Raw genomic sequence first — 12611 nt, 5'->3', positions numbered from 1 at the left:
GGTAAGCACAAGATAGTATCTCATGCGCACTGTTAATTTTTTTTATTTTTACATTTTATATCCTTTTTTTCCCCCCCTTTCATGTCCCTTAGGGACTTCATAAGCAAAGGTAGCAGTTTAAAAAACCTTTTGTACATCCATTATTTTATATTATCCATCCATACAAACTGAGACTCTATAAATGTAGTCTAGCTAAGTAGTTAGCATCATATGATACCGGGGAAATAAAATGATGCTAGCTAGCCTTGTTCTATGCTTTGTTTCATACAGAGGGTCGAGATTTAGAAACAATTACTTCCCAATGGCATGGACTTTGTATAAGTAATTATTTTGCTATTTTACCCACTCTCTAAGGTTAAGCTGTAACGTGCCAGTGCAACACCGGAAGCTTACCTGCGACTTTTTCTGTTTGCTGATTGGTCCGGTTGAAAAGAAATCCACTCCGATAGGAGAAAACCCAGACGGAGCACTGAAGAGAGGCTATAGAATGGCGTAGCGAAGATGCTAACTAAAGCTTGAATTTTGCGTCCAACTTATCAAACTATCGTATCATTATTGGTGCACCTTATCAAGTCCACTGGGTCAGATCTTTTGCTTTAATAGTACAGCACAGGGGAATGACTTACGGATCTGACGCAACAGCTCACGGCGCATGGAAGGGGCGTGGCCTCAATATCCTATCAAGCTGTACGAGTGAGGAATAGCACTGGTGTGCTTATCTGTACCCGTCTTTGTCAATAGATTCTAGTGGAATCTATTGTAATCTCATGTAATCAACTAATTTCTAGTAAAGCAGTCTGGGAGACTAAGGAGCTAATACCTACGTCACAATAAACCTGTTGAAAACCTTAATTTAAACCATGACACAATTGATGAGGTAAGAACTATTAAAAGATGACTCAATTTTGTGCTTTTAAGTTCATTTTAATGGATTTCTGTCTCTTCAGGATTTAAGAAGTTTAATCAGAATACTTGTTACAATAGATGTGAATTTTAATTTCAGTTCTACTTGGATTTTTATTTTTAGTTTTTTTGTGTCCTAAATTGCAAATGTAAATGATCAGAAATCTTAAGAGTTCTCACAAATCCGCGCCCTCATTTGAGTTTCAATAATCAAAGTTCAAATTTACAAAACTGTACATGATGACATTTAAATTTAAGCAAACTTCCGCCTCTTATTGTTCCTCTTCTGCAGCTTTCTGTAAACAGAAGACAACCAGACATGAGCGTTCATGTGCAATTCTGACCAGAAAATTTACATTGAACTAATCACTGGCATTAACATCATCTTTAGAGCTTTTAATGACGCTTATGAATTAATACTTTCCAGAGTGGAATGATCATGCAGCAAACCATCAAAAAACAAGTTTGAAATTAAGAATTTTGTCATATCCACAAAGGAAACTAGTTCATTTCATCTAAGTCAGAGGCACACTATTATTCTTGTTGTTTTTTGTTTTTTTTTTCTTAAAAAAAAGTTATTTGTTTTGTAACAGTTTCACCCTGCAAAACAAAAGCACTACAAAGACACCGATGCCAGTGGTGATTGGACGCAACCTCCTGACTGAACAGAGGACCATGGGTAATTCCCCATCGGTCTGCGTGTCATGAAGATCTCACCTTGAGCTTGCGCAAGTTGGCAAATGCTTTGAGGAGCTTCGGCGTTGGGGGTTTCTGTCCGAACAGAGTCAGACCTTTCGGCTTTTCGTCCTTGGTTGGAGCCCCGGCTGCAGCTTTGGCTTTAACCAGTTGCCTTTATGGATCGCAGAAAGCACACGCGAGCTCAGAACAGAACAGAACTGCTTCCCTGAAAAGCGACTCGCTCACCTGCCCTTCTTGGCCAAAACCTTCTGGGACTCGGGGTAGTGGACGAGGATGTCGAACAGGTCTTTCTTTTCCAGAACAAACAGGTTGGCAAAGCCGTATGCTCTCACGTTGGCTGTCCGCCTGTTCCCTCCGTCTTTGGCAGATTGCAGCAAGCTTCAGGTAAACGCACACCATTAAAATCTTACTTAAAACTGGGAAAGGGTACGAATGGAACTGAAATATTAATAGAACTGTTCCAGCGGTGCAGCATTGTACCTAAAAAAAAATTTTTATAAAATAAAACAGAGGTCAGATATCCACCAGAATACGGGTCACCAACACGGTGCCCGTGGGGACATTCTAAAAATAACCATCGTCATTAGGGAGCACTGCCAAAGAAATTATTTCATTTAATTTCTGACATCCACCGCTCTACCTGAGCGTCACGCTGAGACTGTGAGTTAAACGATTTAATCTAGCCAAAGTAGAGTAGAAATAAAGCAAATATTGCTGCTTCACCTGACCCTGCGATCAACACTCCCCTCTCTCCGTGAACCACGGTGGTACGGTATATAGGCTTCGCTTCTATGTCTTTATTATTTAGCATCGTCTGAAAAAAATGTCTCTTGTGGTTTAGGTTTGTGCAGATTTTTACGCATTGGGGAGGTGGTTGTGCTCCTGCAGGTCAGGTGCGGTGATAGTTTTGTGCTACCCTCGGATCTGTCGGACCTTTTTTTTTTCTTGACATCTGCTGTTGTCAGCCAGCGGGTGACCCGTCAGCTGTTCAGTTCGCGAAACCACAAAAAAAAGCTAATAAACCCGCGACCCGCCAGAACCGCACATTGTAAAAAGCTCAGGCGGAATCTTAGAACTACGGTGCGGTTCGAACTCCACTCGTTCATTTCTAGCTTACAGAAAAACGCCAACCCGTCTGATCACATTGTAGCAATTAACCATATCTGTCCTTACTGATAACTATTGCGAGTAGTCCCTAACATTAATATGATCGGGCAGCATGTAATCATATGTACATGTATGAATTATTGTCATAGAGGCTGAGCCAAGAATATTTACGTCTGTATCAAACAAGTAGCCCTTCGTATTACTCTGGACCCATGAAGTAGCTCCCAGTCTTAAAAAGGTTGGTGACCCCTGCACCAGAAGCTACAAGAACTTTGGGTTTTCTCCACAAATTTCTAAAGGGAACGTGAGTATTTGAACCAGTATGAATGATTTTGATCCTGGATTAAAGAAAAATCACAATTTCAAATTTGTGCACCAGATTTTTTTTTTTTAAACTTCACTGAAGTTTGCTGTGTTCACTGCAAAAACACAAAATCTTACCAAGTAATTTTGTTCTAGTTTCTAGTGCCAATATCTTAAACTTGAAATAAGACTAAACTAACTAACAAGTAACTTTTCAGCAAGACGTAGGAGCTTGTTTTAAGTAAATCCTTTCTTAATATTGATGAAAAAGTACTAGTTCTATTGGCAGATTATTTCACTTCTAACACGGGAAAATGTCTTGTTAGAAGTGAAATAATCTGCCAGTGAAGCTGGTAGTAATTGGTCAATATTAAGGAGTTACTGACTTAAAACAAGCTCCTGTGTCCTGCTGAAAAGTCACTTCTAAGTTAGTTTCATCTTACTTCAAGTGGAATATTTCAGATATTTTCACTAGAAACTAAACCGAAGTGACTTGGTAGGATTTCTGCAGCGTTATCTTTTCAGCCTGCTAAAGTGCTGATTCAGATTTGGTTCTGTGTCGGCCGAATCCTCCCAGACCTGATTTCTCCGAACACGCAGCCGGCCTTCAGCGTTACGAACACGATGCTGTTGTCGGGTCCTCCCACCACCTGCACCGCTCCACTTTTGATGATGTACATCTCCTTCCCGATGTCGCCCTGCAGAGGGGGAAAGCCAGGAGCGTCAGCTTGCGGCTCGGTCTTAACCTCCTAGCAGCACGACTCGCACTCACCTTCCTCACCACAAAGTCTCCCGGCAGGTAGATGATGGACTTCAGCCTCAGCAACATGTCCACCAACATCTGCTGGTCACAGCCCTGAAACAGACCCCAGTTAAGTTCATTAAAGCGACATTAGTTTGGTTGGTTAAGATTTTGATCGTTTTCCGTTAACAGGTCTTTCTAGCATTCAGTTTAAAACGGCATATTCTTTATTTTTCAGTCTGACTCGCCTGAAAAAGCTGGATCTTTTGGAAGGTGGCCAGGTTTATATCCACAGCGATGGCGATTCGCATCACCAGAGGCATCTTGTCCAGAAGCTCCATCTCATCTGGAGAGGTCGAGACAGCCTTCTGATTCTTACAGGTGCGCAATGGCTTAGCATTTATTTTCAGTCTTTCACTGATTGTAGCAGTACATTAGTTCACACCTAGCATTCCCTGAGAAGCCCAGGTGTAGTTGTACCAGGTGCGGACTCTGTTCTGGACCAGCTTTGGGATGGTGTACGTGTTCATGTACTCGACGCAGCCGTCCATCGACGCGCGGAAGTACGTCTGAGCTGCCGTGGCCGCTCCTATGACGTCTCTCATCTGGAGGGAAGAGACAGAAACTCTCCTTAATCACTGGGTTCCCCCCCTGCCGCCACACGGACGTGGACGCAAGCTTAGAAAGAAACGTGGATCGCGGAGGCTTAGGGACGCCACGACGTCAATTTCTAATTGCACCTCTTACAATGTATGGTCCTCGTCCAGCCTTAATTATCACACTTCCAGATATTTTAAAAGTGTTGACTATTCCTTCTGTCAGGGGCGAAGTAATTTTTCAATGGATAAAAAGTATGCCACCTGTCCAATCAGGCTGGAGAACACAAAGACGCCGACGAAAAAGTTGGTCATCTGAAAGCCGATCTCGAACAGAGTCACCGGCTCCGGGAGGCCCCCGATGTTGATGAGGCTTCGTACTGCAAAGTAGTAACAGCGCAGGTACCTGACAGGAAACACGCAGAGAAATAACATTCATCTGGCCTGTTGTAAACTTACTTGAATTTATGCAGCAGCCCAGTTGATTTAAGGTAACAAAACCCTTAAAATTCATCTTGTGCTCAAGGTGAATTATTGATGCCGTTATTGCTGCTGGTTGAATTATTCATAGGAAAGGAATGTTCAAAGTGAAGCGTTAGCAGACATGGAGTTCATGTTGCATAAAATCACTGGCTGTTTCTAAGAATCATCTGAATAAATCAGAAAGGTTTTTTTTTTTCTTTCAAAGGATAGTTTAGATTCATTTACGGCTTCTCTGGGACTTTTATGACGACTCACAGAACTATGAGTCGAGTCAGCAGGCGCGGAGGAGGGATAACTCATGCCGAGACTTGGCCACCGAAAACAGGTCCAGGACAGTCACGTTTTTATGCTCGTGATTTCAAATTTGAACTTTTCAGAGTCACCTTTGTTTTTTTCAGTCAGTACCACACGGACTCAGTCTGCAGTTGTTTGACAAAGAAAAGAAATTAAAAAATGGGAATGAAAAAAAAAAAAAGTTTAATTTGTTTTGCAACTTCGATAAATGAAAACTGGTTAATAATACAACAAATTGTGATCTTTACAAGCTATTGCACATACAGTACAGAGCAAAAGTTTGGACACACAGTTGTGTCCAAACTTTTGCTCTGAAGGGTTCAAAAACAGCAAGTGATTGAATTTGGATAGGTGGGTTTTTTAAAATTTTTTCGGTACTTTTACGGTGACGGTTAGGGCAATTTGTGCATAAAACGATCCACTCTAGCTAAATCAGGACACTGAGTTGGTCAGCGTTCCTCCACAGCCGTATCAAAACCCCCCTACCAGTTAGCGCCAAAGTTTGATGGCAGACGTTCTCGTCCAGGGCGGCACAATCAGTTACTTTTTCACACAGGATCGAGTTCGTTTGGGCCCATATTAAATCCTCATTTGAAAATGTATTTTTTCTGTATTTACTCAAGGATTCACTCTGTGACATTAACGTTTGTTTGATGATCCAAAACGTAAATGTGACAGGACACTTCTGGCGTTTGTCACATTTATCACTCAGTTATAGTAGCTGCAGCAACATTAACTTACAGATTCAAAATTCAATGTGGAACATACAGATGTTACGTTCCGCTTCAAGCCATCGGCACCACGGTGTACAGAGGCTTCCAGAAGGGTTGGCACTTTGGATTACAGCCTTAAATGGATCTTTGGGCAAGAGAATAAAAAAAAGAAAGAAAAAAAAGCACTTTCTAAAGGAGTCAAAATTTTAAAAAAAAGTACATACGCTGTGCCTTTTCCATCATACACCCATGTAGTCGAAGCCAGACCCTGGTGCAATGAGGCTACGTAGTAAGCGCAGGCGTTGAGATGGAGCATGTAGAGAAGGTAACCTGTGGTACGGGCCACCCTGCATCACACACACAGTGATGATGAGACCGAGGAAGACACAGTTCATTCATTTCCTCAGCATAATGCATGTCTTCAAAGTTGTATTGATATGTTTTGTCTTATTATCGCCTGCGACCAAGTGATTTTGTTTTCTGGAGATGAAACTGAGATTAGACGTCAATATGTGAATGTGTTTAACCGATATCTGAATATTTGAAAAGGTCATCTCCTTCCACCTTTGTTCTGGTGGTAACATGGCTTTCCGTAGTTCGGTCACGCCACCTCGTTCCCCTTCATCAGACAGGAAATTGTCGTATATTTACAAGACAGACGCAAAAAAAGGCCGTCCAAATAACCTTTTAATAGCACCAGATGCGGGTTCCATTTAATCCCGTGTCTCCCAAAAGTCTAAAAATGTCATTGCGATGTTTAGCGTTGAGCATTTACCTCCAGATGTAAGCTTTGGCCATGATACTCTCAAGTCGGTCACTGAACTCAAAGAAAGACTCTATCTGGAACAGACAGACGGAGGGACTCGTCGTGTAAAGTCGAGTGTAAAAAAACAAAAACTCCAACATTTCAATCGAGATGACGTGACGGCCGCCTACCCTGAGGAAGCGGTTGAATCTGTAAATGGAGGAGAAGCCGAAGTGCAGAGAGAGAAGGTCAAAGGGGATGACGCTGACCATGTCTGTCTGCAACAATAAAAAACAACGAAACGTTTGAATCTTTTGAAGTTACCGTGTCTAAATGAAACGACTAAATCATAGAAGAAACACTGTAAGATATGTAGGGAAAACATGCTGGTGGAAGCGAACTAAAATATTATTCATTGGTATCCTGCGAAGTTAAGGAACGTGATCTGAGCCAGAAAGATCCGGTTTTTCCATTGAACATTTGCTGCACAGCTCAGGACAGACAATCGCTTTTTTCACTGTTAGTTTTGGGGGTTTTTCTCCAAAGAGTTTTTGTGGCGCTAGTGGCTCGTATTTTTGTGACAGTAGGCAGACAGGAAAGCGGGTGAGGAGAGGGGGGAAGACATGCGGCAAAGGTCGTCGGGACCGGGAGTCGAACCCGCGACGTCCGCGTTGAGGAATAAGGCCTCCAAACGTGGGGCGTGCTAACCCCCTGCGCCACCACAGCACGCCCCCACGGTGTTAGTTTTGAATATTTAACAACAAAATGTACACGCGCGTATGTGGAGCATACAGATACGTTCTTACCTTAAATCGATAAGATTTCCGATAATGCACTTTGGTCAGAGCTCTGTCTTTCTGAAAGCACAAAGGGTTGATATGAATGATGCACGGTTAAAATGTATCTGGACTTTTAAAAATGCGAAAGAACCCAAAATTTGTGTTTTTTTTTTTTTTTAAACCTGTTTTGTTTTAGAGCTTTTCTTAATTTTCCAAAAACAAAACAACAAAAAAAAGTTGTCACGTTTAGTCTGTTTCTGAGATACGTCTTTGATTCATCTCGTAATTATCTAATTCAAGGACTTGATGCAAAATAAATAAAAATGTGATTGTAAACAACACAAACTAAATATCAGTCAGATCTTGTTCCAATCAGTCTATTACGTAACTGAAGTTGAAAAAGTGTTTGAATTAGCACCTCTGTGTTGTCACAGAAAACGGTGGGGGGAAAAAAAACTTTCCTCTGGCGAAAACTGACTTGGTGTCACTGAATGACCCCTGGGTCGGGTGAGCCTCCCAGACAGAGATGTTTTTGGGACTTACGATAATGTCTCCGGCTTTGACAAACTGTAGTCGAGGCTGCCAAACCACGATGTCAATGACGTTGACGACGTCAGAGAGGACGTCGAGCACTATCCAGAACGGGTTGATAGTGGCATTGTGGTAAGGGAAGGCCAGCCGGGCGGGGCAGAACCAGACGTTGTAGTTGTACGCAACGGCTACCACCATCAACCAGGTGATATACCGACGATCTGGCGAGAGAAACAAAGGGAGACGTGAAGCATTTTCTAGCTGACGACCAGATGTGATTGTTGGTGTTGCGTTGCTGGCACCGTGTACCCGTGAAAGGATCAATGGTGCTTCCCAACACGGTGTCCATCTTCTCCTCGACTGGATGGAAGAGGACGTCAAAGCACGAGCAGCTGATGTCCGGCAGAATCTTTGCCTTCCTCCTGGCCTCCTCCGCCAGCCTCTCCTCCTCTGCTTTCTTCTCCGCCTCCAGTCGTTTCTCCTCGTCTTTCTTCTTTTTCTCCTCCGCCTTTTTGGCCGCTTCCTCGGCCTTCTTCCTGTCTTCTTCTTCTTTTGCTATGCGCTCCTCTTCCTTCTGTCTGACGTAGTCCTCTTTCCTCAAAATGGGTGCTGAAAAGGCAAAGGGGTCACGGTCGGGAATAAAAAACAACTCCCCAGAGTTTCCCTGTTACCAACTAGACCCTGATTATTTCCCACACTTACTAACAGGTGGAGTGATTTCTGGAGATGTAGCATAAGGGTCTATAGACTTCTCTTTGAGTATTTCAGTTCGTTCTCTTAAACTCTTTATGACATTCCTCAGGACGTCATCTGCATATCTGGAGTAGACCACCCGGGGTTCGTCTCTGGAAACAGGAAGCAAAGAAAAAAAGAACATCAGCTGAAAGCTGCTGGTTAAGATATGTTAAATAACATTCCAAAGTGAGGGTTTGACGTAGTGCATTAAAATTCCTAGCACTTGGACTCGCATTGTAAAACACAAACTCCACGACTTTGTTAATTTTTCCATATGCAAGGAGGCCAAAAGGTTCTATATTGAATGTGTCAAAGTGTAAAAAAGATGAAGAGGTAAGGCTACTTTAACAAAGGCACAGATTTGGAAAACCTGAAATGCATGACTTTTTTACTTTTATATGAATGTCTTATAATACATACTTATATTGCCAAGTACATTGATGGGAGAAAAAAAAAAGTTGACTGTCTCAAATCAGTGGAACCTTACGGTACATGTGAATGAAGTCTGGGGGAAAAAAAATTTATAAATTGAAAAAGAAAACAAGAACGCAGTCTGAGATCATCCTCAGTCCCAAACGCTGCATTAAGCTGGTAATCTCCTTTTCCTGCTTTAGGAGTCACGCTGCAGGTCACAGGTGGATCAGGGTTTGTGATTCTGCTACATGGACCCACAGAAACTGTTTGGGCTTTTCACATTTAGTTGTATACGACTGAATGCAACTGTACAACAATTTACAACAAATGTCATTTTGAAAGACAAACACATTAAATTCATATCCAGTTATAATACGAAAGAAATCAATTGAGTATAGACTGAATTGAAATACGTCCATTTTATTTAATTAGGCCTTATTGATAGTTTTAGCTACTAACAATAGATTTTTGAAGCAACCCCTTGCACATGCCATGGCATTTTGTCACCACTTGAGGGCAGACTCAGAAACATCTCACTCACTCTAACCATAGTCACCCCAGTTTACCCCTTACATCGTGCCATCTTTGAAAGCTTGGGATTGTTCCTTTAATTCCACACTCGCCTGGCCACACTGATTAATATGCACAATCATTCACTTTCTAGAGACTAAATTTGGCAGCAGAAATCAATCATCTTGTTCTAAACTCAGGTAAAAGTGATTCTGCGGCTCTTAAAGGCTGGAATCGCTGAACCTTCTCAAGCTCTTTAGCCACAATACACACCAAGGCCTCGATAATGCTGCAACCTTTGTGTGTAGAATCCACTGCTTATTTGCAGCAATAGTGTAGAGATAAAAATAGGTGGAGCTAATTTAGTGAACTCATGTGGAGGGATTTAACCTTGGCCAAGTCTTTTTATACAGTGGCTGATCACTGATTCAGTTGGCTGGCGATCAGGAAGCGTTGATCTTAAGCAGTACAGGATTTGCTTTGTCTTTCCTTGCTTAGGCTTCTTCCTGCCTTTGGGGTTATTCTTAGATTTCTATTTTCAGGGATTTTGTCTTTGACTTGTCCACAGCTTTTACTTTCCAGCGCTTTAGACTTTAGGTCAAAGGAAATTCTTCTTGTCTATACAAGTTTTTCTTTACATTTGCTTTACATCTTGCATTTCTTTGTTTTCATGCTAACATTTCCCATCCAACCTTTGCTCTTTCACATCGGCTTATGTAGAACGCAGTTATCAAAACACACACTAAATGAAGGGGGATCCCTTCCAAACATGAATCCAAACAAATAACATGCATCACCTTAAAACTTCAGATTGACCAATTCTGAAACATATAATATCCTATTGCTTAAACTGATTCTAACTTGAACTTTTTGAGGTTCCCAGCATGCATCGCTTTGTCCACATTCTTACCCTTCAGCTCCTTCCGGGTTAACAGGAGCAATAGGAGCTGGAGAGGGAGGAACAGGAGCAGGACCTGGAAAAAAAAAAAAAGAGTTAAGAAAAACTTTTGGGTCGGTTTAAAGTCTTGAGACTTTAAAAAGGTGAGGCGGAGAAAACTTAAGTGTGTTCTCTGCAGTGGTGAATAGGTAAATGTAACGTAAATATCACCGGTTCGTAAAATCTGTCAAGGTCATACAGCCAATTTAACTCGTCAGTCGTAAATATCATCAGTGGTGCAGCCATACGACGGATGATTTTGTCCATGTGTGAAATGGAAAATTTTAAAACAAATCCAAACTTCTGTCGATACATATAACACTGAGCCTGCTAAAAGAAGCATAACTTCACCGGATTTCTTTAAGACCCCAAAAGATAAAGTCAACACACTTTAAATACGTCTTTTGATGGATTGCCTTATGGCCAGTGCAAAACCTTGATACTAAGCTCAGGCAAAACAGCAATTCCTGTAGGTTTGGTGTTGGAAAATGATAAGTGAACACACAGTCACCAGTCCAACTTGCTGTGTGTGATCTTTAATGCTTTGCCAAGTGGCTCTACGAGACAACTGAAGTGAGAAGACGAAGAGAACGAACAGATTGAGGCCAAAAACTGTCTGTGCAAGTTAGTAAAAGAAAACGCAACTACCTCTGGGGTTCACATGGATAGAAACAACTTCTCACCAGTTGTCTGCTCTTCCTTCTTCTGCTCGTTTATTTGCTCCTCTTGTTTCTCTTCATTTTTCTCCTCCTCTTTCTTTTCACTTGTCGCCTTTGGCTCCTCCACTTTTTCATCTTTCTTTTCTGTTAACTTCTCCTCCTGCAATTCATCAAAACAAGGGAAATCTGTTAGACGTTTCTCTCGGATCAATGAAACTTACTCAAACCCTCCTGCTCCTCCACCCCCTGCCCATCGTGTCTTTTTACTTAAGTTTAAATTATTTTGCTGCGGATTATTTTGGAAGTATCCAAAGCTTTAATAATCACCGATCTCTAAATTAGGATCAAATTGTAATATATACCAAATTACTTCCATCGTGCTGTGGAAGTGTTTTGCTGAGGAAAAAGCGTCCTGTGAGAATTTGAAGCAATTTCCCAAGACATCAGCCAGAAAATTAAAGCTTGGACACAAACAGTTGACGATGACGCCATGTCAGCTAAAAAAGAGCTAAATGGCAAAAATTACAGCAATTCTGTCAGGAGGTTTGGCCCAAAAGAAGAATATGGAACGACAGCCAAAATATCTGACCCAATGTGTCTTAGAGCAATTCTACCAAATGCTTAGGAAATGTTTTTAAATGTCTGAATTTGAAAGAAAAAAAACGTATTTTTCATTATTCTAGCAGGACAAGACAAATCATTTTAGTAATTTTCACTAAAGTAAACCAAGAAGGTTGAGGCTGCAAAATCCAAATCGCTCAAAGTTGCACAGTGAGAAAACCCCCCCAGAATGAATAAATCTGATTCAACGAGCAGAAAACTTGATGCTGTGGCCAGAAATCGAGTATAATAATAATACTAATACTAATAATAATAATAATAATAATTATTATTATTAATTAAAGACGTGAGTAAAAGCTAGAACAGGAGCTCTTCCCCACATCAGTGCCAAGCTGCTTTCACTGCTCATCATCTGGTGTAGTGAAGTGCCATCCAGGCATCCCGTTCGCATTTCAGTAAGTTTTATCTTTTAGCTGCGGCTAAAAGATAGAGAAGTGGAGAATTTAAGTCGATTTTGAAAAAGGAAATAAACAGACGAGGCCTTACCTTGGCTGGTGGAGCTGGTGGGGCGGCTGCAGGGGCAGGCGGAGGCTCAGGAGCGCCCAGAAACCTCCTCAACCTGCTGAACATGCTGGAGGGACTTTCCGTGGGCTCGTCTGCCCACAGGAACCCGGTGGACTGCCGTGTCGGATCCAAACAACACTCTGAGGCTTTAAAATTTCTTTGAATCAGTAATTCCCTTTGGGCACTCCCTCTTGTCTGTCTGGGCCAGCACAAGATGAACCAGCACATCCGCCAATCCCTGCCAGGCGGGATAAACGTTTCTCATGCCGTATTCTGAAGAGCCTGACTTAAAACAGTTGAAGCATACCGCAGTTATTACATATTACATATAATCTG

At 41.8% G+C, this 12611-nt stretch overlaps 1 protein-coding gene across 1 annotated transcript; it reads right to left on the bottom strand.

The window, feature by feature from the left end:
• Nucleotides 1-73: 73 nt before the first annotated feature.
• Nucleotides 74-12391, bottom strand: cngb3.1 (cyclic nucleotide gated channel subunit beta 3, tandem duplicate 1). Its single transcript, XM_044104252.1, has 18 exons — nt 12258-12391; nt 11175-11310; nt 10465-10528; nt 8598-8740; nt 8205-8504; nt 7908-8116; nt 7392-7442; nt 6777-6863; nt 6616-6680; nt 6065-6187; nt 4615-4756; nt 4200-4359; nt 4003-4100; nt 3785-3868; nt 3592-3710; nt 1828-1980; nt 1621-1753; nt 74-1199 (listed from the first exon to the last, which is right to left on the bottom strand). The coding sequence occupies exons 1-18, from the start codon at nt 12339-12341 to the stop codon at nt 1176-1178; spliced, it is 2175 nt and encodes a 724-aa protein (XP_043960187.1). The 5' UTR covers nt 12342-12391; the 3' UTR covers nt 74-1175.
• Nucleotides 12392-12611: the final 220 nt, after the last annotated feature.

Source organism: Gambusia affinis, linkage group LG21 (genome assembly GCF_019740435.1).
Source record: "Gambusia affinis linkage group LG21, SWU_Gaff_1.0, whole genome shotgun sequence".
In the NCBI taxonomy this organism is placed as follows: Eukaryota; Metazoa; Chordata; class Actinopteri; order Cyprinodontiformes; family Poeciliidae; genus Gambusia; species Gambusia affinis.
The sequence above is the reverse complement of the archived record's forward strand: the minus strand, read 5'-3'. Positions and strand labels throughout refer to the sequence as shown.

Excerpts from the sequence above, each read along its gene's own strand:
- cngb3.1 (XM_044104252.1), bottom strand. The coding sequence starts at position 12,341 with ATGTTCAGCAGGTTGAGGAGGTTTCTGGGCGCTCCTGAGCCTCCGCCT. Across the intron at positions 10,529-11,174 it reads GAAGGAAGAGCAGACAACTG|GTCCTGCTCCTGTTCCTCCC; the intron begins GTGAGAAGTTGT and ends TTTTTTTTCCAG. Across the intron at positions 8,505-8,597 it reads AGAAATCACTCCACCTGTTA|CACCCATTTTGAGGAAAGAG; the intron begins GTAAGTGTGGGA and ends TTGCCTTTTCAG.